Raw genomic sequence first — 7,841 nt, 5'->3', positions numbered from 1 at the left:
GAACGGGACAGTGGAGCAGGAGATTGCCGGCGAAGAGGAGCAGCGATTAGTCTTTCCGCCGCTGCAATCGCCGATTGAGTAGAGAAGTTTCAGTCAGTGAACATCAATCATCCGGAAAGGAAAGTCAGCGGGAGAAGAAAGGCAACGTCGATTGCATCGAAAATTACAAGATTCTCCACCATTGGGTTTTCTTGTACAGAAGTGTCAAGGACTTAAGTAGTCAGGTGTCTACCAGGTTTGAATTTACAAGGATAACCAAAATTGGCTTTGGGGTTTTTTTTTTTTTTAATTTTTATTTTTTTTGGGGGTGAATTTGGCTTTTGGGTTTGCAAAACTATAATTCGAAGTTCAAACTGATCATGTAATTTTTTTCGATTAATTTCTACAAACTTGTTTTAGTTTAGGCTTTATCTATCTTTTGAATCTGTGATTTTACAAAAAAATAAAAATAAGAAAATTAAAAACTAAAATCTACGATATCATTTCTCATTCACATGCTACGGCACAAAACACGTTTACACCAGCTATTTGGTTCAATTTGTGAACTCCGTTTCTCCACGAAAGTCAAAAATTGTTTCTAGTTTGTAGGAATCCTAGTGAATACTGGAACACATCTTTATTATCGAGTTCGAGCAAACAGTAATATTGTAATTTCATTTGGTAACTTAGGACGATCATCTCCACCTGAGTAAGCAAATTGTCGTGATCCTCTCCACTCAAGCAAGCCATCTCTTCATTTTCCAACCCTTTAGTTGGGCTGCCCATGGTAAATGTGTCAGCTTGGGTGGAAATGATCTGAATTATTTCATTTATTTGCCCGAATTGAGCTAACATATGAGCAGCCCAACCCAAAGGATGGAGATGGGTGACAGCCAACCTAGGTGGAGAGAATATAGATTATCTAACTTGTATGCCAATGCCTAGGGCCTTCCAAGCATACATACTTTTAAGGCTCACCAACCAGCCCATCTCCTCTTACTTGTGTTACTTGGGACCCGTTTGATAACTCACCCAGTGTTTTGCTTCGAGAAACACTAGTAACAATTCTGATGTTTCTAGAAACAAAAACATTTTTTTAAGCGTTTGATAAAACTTGTATCTAGAAGTAGAAAATCTGAAAATTTATTAAAGTTTACAAATTTGTCATTATTATGTTTAGAGTGCCAAATTCCATAAATACCTCTTTTTAAAACTGTTTCACTTAAACTCAACCTACGCCCAAACTTCGAGAAACAGACACAACAATAAATACTTGTTGTGTAGAAAATATTTCTTGAATAAATTTTTTTCATAAATTTCAATTTATATTGCAAAAATCATGCTAAAGAAAATGGTCTTATAAAACACTTTTTAGCCAATTTTTCTGCATCTCCAAGCAAGAAACACGAGAAATTATTTTTAAGTGGTTATCAAACGGTCCTTAAGTTTTTATAAAATATGAATCGATTTGGTTTTAATTTTTGAAATGACAATGGATCAATGAAAGGCATGGCCGTATACAAAAGAAAAAAGAAAGATAGATCAAATAATACATTTAGTGTGGAAGTAAATTTTTTAACTAAACCACCAGGCTGTCATTTGATTTTTTTTTTTTTTCAGAACCTTATACAAATCACTCATGAAGTCTGCCAATTTCTGAGAATATTTTAGTCAACCTCTTTGAAAACCATTACACATTGTAGACAATTACAATGACAAACACTTTCATTGAGGAAAGACATTTTGAAGCAAACTATGCTGCTCCCCTAAGTTCTCAGACAAAGGCAGTTCTGCTCTCTTAATTTACAGATGGTGTATTACAATACTGGATTTTATAAGAGCATTGATTGATGCCAACCCAGAAGGAAAACATCGAAGGGGGGAAAAAGAAGCAAACTACAACAAAACTAAGTTCCCGAATTCATCTCTTTGGATTAATGAATCAAATCTTCAAAGCCATTAGATGTAAAATGTCAAACCTTTCAGACTTCTTGGGAGTTGCTTATCAAAAATCAGGAGATCCTGTTGATAGGAGAACCTGTCATCACATACAGAGAGATGCAAAACAGAAAAAAACCATATTAAATGTTAGAATCTGTAAATTACAGAACAGATGACAATCACATACAAAAGACGATACCAAAATGTTTTTGGGTACCTTCTTCAGAGTTAATCCTGATGTATTAGAACTGCATGATGGTGGCTTACTTTCAACTGGCTTATTTTCAACTGGTTTGTTATCAACGTGTTTGTGTTGTTCAAGAGGTTTCAATATTTCAAAAGAACACATTAAAGCTTCGTCCACACTTAATAAAGCACCTGCATTATCGAATTCACCACCATAATTTGGAGCTGAAAATATTGTGACTAATCTCTGTTTTGCAAAGAACTCAAATCCATCCTCCACTACCTGCAGATCATTTGAAATAACATGCACCAGTTGAAAAAGGGAGAATCAGCCATGGCTAAAATAATAATAATAATGCCCATATATGTATCCCAATTCATATAACAGTGACTCTGTTTTCAAGATCATTTGATTCAAGAGATTGCCCAGCTAGAACTGATTATGGCATTTAACAAATTCATTGGGATTTGAGGCTTTCACTGACGATTCAATTCAAAAGATGGAGAAGGGTGTTAACCTGATGGCCCCGGCATATGAGATCAAGATCATTCTTCTCTAAAAAATCTTCAACCCTATCAGCTCCAAATGTACATGAAACACCTCGATCACTATCAGCCCAACCCTCAACATTGGGATCAGGATCAGACCAAAGCAAATCACAGAGGAGACCAGCATCTGGAATCTCAGAAGGCCTTGTAATGTCATTTATTTGATTCACAGTATCCAATTCAGGTGAAATTCCCCCATGCATGCAAATTATCTTTTCATCAATAAGTCCGGCCGATGGCAAACAATTAAAGCAGTCCGTGAAAATTTTCCATAGTCGAACATTAAATCTCCTCTTACATTCATCGTAAAAGCCATAGATTCTATTGATTTTTGCATCTTCATGGTTCCCTCTGAGAAGAAAGATATTGTTAGGATACCTAACTTTGTAGGCTAGAAGCAAACATATAGTCTCTAAACTTTGCTTGCCGCGATCCACATAATCCCCAAGAAAAAGATAGTTTGCAGTAGGGGGAAAACCACCATTTTCAAAAAGTCTCAAGAGATCTTGGTACTGTCCATGTATGTCACCTGTAAGTAGTAAATCAATAAGTGATCATTACATTGCAGCATTGTAGAAGACGAAGTGAAAAGAACAAACCGCAGATTTTGATTGGTGCGCGGAGGTGAAGGAGATTTGGCTGTTGGAGGAAGATATGTCTGGCGTGAAGGCAGAGCTGCCGGATCTCAATCTCGGATAATTGAACCTGTCTTCCTCCTTTCCCTTCCAGAAGTCTTCGAATAATGTCGTCCAATACCGTTGGATCCATCACACCTTCAACCGTCGTCATCTTCACCAATCCAATTTCTATTTCTTTCTAAATCGCTGACACGATCTGAGACAGATAGACAAAATTCAATGGATGAGAGACGATGAATTTATTTGCAGATAAGCAACATTGTTATCCCACCATTGTATCCGTTCTTTTGATCTCATGATGTCGAATGCTGCGATCTGAATTGCTCTACCGGTCTCTCTGATCCCTAAATCCGTTTTTATCTTATCTTATCTTCCTTTTCCCAATCAATGGAGGTCGAAATCTGAAATCCGCTCTCAAAACTCAAAACTCGAACGCTCTTGAAGCCGAAACCTTCACTTCTGATCTCTCTCTTCTCGCGCACAAATGATTGGCGCCTAGATACTCACATTATAGTGGAAATTCAAGGCGTAATACGAATAATTCCCTGCGCATTTCTGGTTCTTCAGGGAGAAGAGCGCGAGAGAAGAGAAACAGAAACAGAACAGAGGGAGAGAGAGAGAGAGGCCATTAGCTCAGGTCAACAAACGTGTAACGATTATATCAACTAATAGGAACGACACACGTGGTCGGCAGTTGTATGAAAGAAAAGATTAGACATGATTGAATCAGAAAACCCTGTCAGCCTGTGTTTGGGGTTTGGACAGCTTGGCTCCACACTCCATATCCTACGGTCCACGGTTAATGGAGTGGGCTTGGGCTTGGGCTTGGGCTCTGGACCGGATTATCCTAAACCACCTTGGGCTGCCTTGAGTTTAGACAAGGTAGGGCTCTAAACTTTGGCCCTAAGGCCCAGTAGGGTGGCACCTGCACTAGGATTTTGATCAAAATGGGGTTGAGTGTTTAACTTGACCGGGCTCAATAAATGTTTTGTGGTTAGACTCAGGTCAAAGTCAAAATTGAGTGTTTGACCTAGTTCAATCAAAGATAGAGGTTTGAATTCAAAACCTCTTTGATCTCAATGTCTCTAGAATAGGGAGACTATCGCCATTGTGATTCAAGAACATCCACAATCAATGACATGAATTAATTCTACTGGATTGGAATAGCCATTTTGGTTTCAATTGTAAATTATTATCCTTGCTCGGAGATCCGTCAGATTAAGGGTGTCAATCGGTACGGTTTTGATAATTTGGTATGGTTTCGATACGATATCAACTTTGAATACCGAAAACCAGAACCGTACTGTATCGAATTTAAACGGCACGGTATGGTTTCGGTATTTACAAAAACGGTTCGGTATAGGTTTCGATATTAAATTGGTACGGAAAAAGGTTTAAACACGATATCTATTGCGGTACAATTTTTGTACGAAAGAACTTATGCCACTTTTGTTATTAGTTCATTAAGATCCTAATGAAATTGTGATTCAACCAATCGATATAATTTGAAATTAACATAGATGAAGCAAGTAAAACTAATTAATAGAGACAAAACAAGTGAATCTAAGAAGAGGAGTGAATGATGAAACGAAAAACTGAAATAGGGAATTAGGGATAAGGTAAAGGAAAAGTGTTTTAATTGTAAAATTACAATTTATATCCCTTAATTTGGTACGGGACCAATTCGGTATGGTTTCGGTTTGTACCGACGGTATGAGTACCTAAAGCTGGAACCGTATCGAAGAAATTCAATTTCGGTACGTACTACACCGAATTTTGAAAGGTACGATACGGTGCGGTTTTAGATGGTGCGGTTCAGTATGGTTAAACGGTTTCGGTATGCAATTGACACCCTTATGTCAGATCATTCATTATAGCATTGGGTAAAATATAAATCTTTTTTTTTTGTTGTTGGTATAATAAATGCTTTTTATATCGGGAATGGGGATAATACATATGCCATCAGCAAGAGTTGAATCTACTTCACTTAGAGGTATTAGTCTTTCGTTGGCTAAAATATGAATCATAGGCTAATAAAGCAAGGAAAAAATAATGTTTTAACCACAAGGAGTGGCTTAGTTGGCAAAAAACCAATGTTTCCACGTAGGAGAAGGTTCTCCTTGAAGCGAGGCAAAGTTTTGCCTATATTAATTATATAAAGTTCCCATGAGAATGTAGTCGAGGTGCCTGCAAGCCGACCTAGATAAACCTTAGATTGAATAAAAAGAAAATATTTTTTAAATCAATGAATTATAACAGTCGAGGTGACTACGAACTGGTCCGAATGAACATCAAATTGAATTAAAAAAAAAAGTTTTATGAATCGATGAATTATATTTGTAATTTATCTTATACATGCAAAAAAAAAAAAATCAAATGACTGAATATTAAAAATTATTTAGATATAAGGAAAGGGTATAAAAAATGAGCATCACAATCGAGAAGCATTAATATTTATTTGGACAACCATGGTTTCTCCTTACAGAAAATTAAATAGCCGAAAAGAACTAAAATCTACGGCAAAGAGGCACTAGGCATCCATTTGGATTGGACCATTTAAAATTTTAATTGATTATATACAAATGCCAAAGAAAAAAGGGAAAATTACGAGATTAGACAAACTTATGTTTCTCCTTACAAAACTAACCATTACGTGTTTCAGTTAACAAAATTAAAGAAAATTGAGTTTCTATTTACAAAATTATTCAAAATAGTCCCTCGCTCTTCATTACTTATGTTATATTTCAATTTTAACCTTAGTTCTTCTACTATCCCACCCATTAAACCACCAAATATGGAAGTCATGAGGACACCGATTCTCTTCCTCACAACCTTCCGATTCTGATCCGAGATGACAGCTTCTTCTTCTCCTTTTCTCTATGATCTTTGAGAAAACTCTTTTAACACGCTGGATCTAATATTAGTCCAAAAATCACAAAACAAGAGGCCAAAAGCACCATCAAAGAAAGTCACAAGCCCAAAGAAAAACTGATTTTTTCTATCAGAATGTAGAGGAAGTCAACTACTAATCCATTCGTAAGGGGGAAGAAGCACCAATCGAAAAAAAGAAACAGTACGGAAGAACATATATTTACTAATCCCAGTCGACTTCCCTAATAAATCTGAAGTTGAAATGGATTTATTCATGTATTCAACTAATCCACAATTAAAGGATTCCGATTGTGGTTTAAGACCCGAGCTGAGTTTCTTAAGAATGAACCAAAGAATCCACTTCTTGGAAAAATAGCAACAGAAGACAAGTTTGAAACATGAGAAAGGTAACACTTTTGAAGCGCGGTTCCCAATGATTCCTAGACGCAATCCGTTTTGTTTCAAAAATTCAATAAATCACCTCATTTTCTTGACAAAGTATAAGAACACCGGAACTATTGAGAGATTAGATCATCTTCCATCACCATCAAAACCGAAGACGCCCTTCCGCTCCAACGCATGTCTCTTCCCAAAGGAAATAGATTATTACTTTACTTTATTCTATAGTATCTATCCTTTAGTATGCCTACAATAAAAAATCCGTGGTTGGATTTTTGTCACCAATTTTTTAAATTGACAGCTTTTGTTAAACTTGTCTTTATTTAATGATTTATTAAAATTTAAGGGGGAACCATATGCAAAAGGAAACTAAGCGGAAGGAAGAAGAGTGACCTGAGATCAAATCGTTTTAGCTATTTTTGTAAATGAAAATTACCCAAAATCTAAATCTCTAAAAGAACTAAAATCTGAAACAAGAGGACTAGGATCCATTTTGATTGGACCATTATAAAATTTTAATTGATTATATACAAATACCAAAGAAAAGACAGATTATTAATTTATATACATCTTCCAAGAGGAGGTCCAATTAATTTCGAAATTTTTTTTCCCGAGAGCATAAAATTAAAGAAGCTAAAAGATTCTTGAAAGGGACTTTTCACGAAGAATCAAACTGTAATTTCAGCTAGAAAGGAAAATACTTAAAAAAATATGTTGATGTTTAGAATATTAATAAAATTACATAAAATAAGTTTCATTGATTACGTCTTTGATTTGATATATCATTTCATCCGGGCTAGTTTGCGTGCGCTTACATCCGTAGAAGTAGCTTTGTCTTTTTTAGCAAATTTATTTTTTTTTCCCCATTCCCCCGACATCTTCAAATTAATGCCGTCGAATGGGTGCGAATCCAAGACATCCCCGTGGGAGGTAGAGTCTTTAACCGCTTTACTAACCCATCATTGCCTATAAAGATAGCTTTGTCGATTGTAAGGATTAAACCCATGATCTCTTCACTGAGAAGTACAGATCTCCACTAATCCTACATTTACTGACAATATTTCAATCTAAGAATATTAATTAGATTTATCTTCACCATTAGCTTAGAATATTTCACACGTAATAAACTATAGGATGTCGACGTCATCCATGCTTACAAGAAAACCTGTAAGAAAGAAACCACTTTAAAGAAGAATTACGTGGCAAAATGGAACTTTGACAAAGCATAGATTCCAAGTTAGAGGAGTTGTTCAAATAAAGCGACTAGAAAAAAATCGA

The 7,841-nt window shown here is 35.9% G+C and overlaps 1 protein-coding gene across 2 annotated transcripts; it reads right to left on the bottom strand.

The window, feature by feature from the left end:
• Positions 1–1,516: 1,516 nt before the first annotated feature.
• Positions 1,517–3,914, bottom strand: LOC149019646 (serine/threonine-protein phosphatase PP1 isozyme 9-like). 2 transcript variants are annotated; one of them, XM_089151084.1, is made up of 5 exons: positions 3,565–3,914; positions 3,255–3,489; positions 2,625–3,184; positions 2,138–2,389; positions 1,517–2,017 (listed from the first exon to the last, which is right to left on the bottom strand). In XM_089151084.1, the coding sequence occupies exons 2-5, from the start codon at positions 3,442–3,444 to the stop codon at positions 1,985–1,987; spliced, it is 1,035 nt and encodes a 344-aa protein (XP_089007210.1). In that variant the 5' UTR covers positions 3,445–3,489; positions 3,565–3,914; the 3' UTR covers positions 1,517–1,984. The 2 variants fall into 2 exon arrangements, with proteins under 2 accessions (XP_089007210.1, XP_089007209.1); XM_089151083.1 differs by having other exon boundaries at positions 1,518–2,017; positions 3,255–3,914.
• Positions 3,915–7,841: the final 3,927 nt, after the last annotated feature.

Source organism: Hakea prostrata, chromosome 4 (genome assembly GCF_041222555.1).
Source record: "Hakea prostrata isolate BN-2017 chromosome 4, UWA_Hpros_2, whole genome shotgun sequence".
In the NCBI taxonomy this organism is placed as follows: Eukaryota; Viridiplantae; Streptophyta; class Magnoliopsida; order Proteales; family Proteaceae; genus Hakea; species Hakea prostrata.
This window is presented reverse-complemented; position numbering and strand designations above follow the sequence as displayed.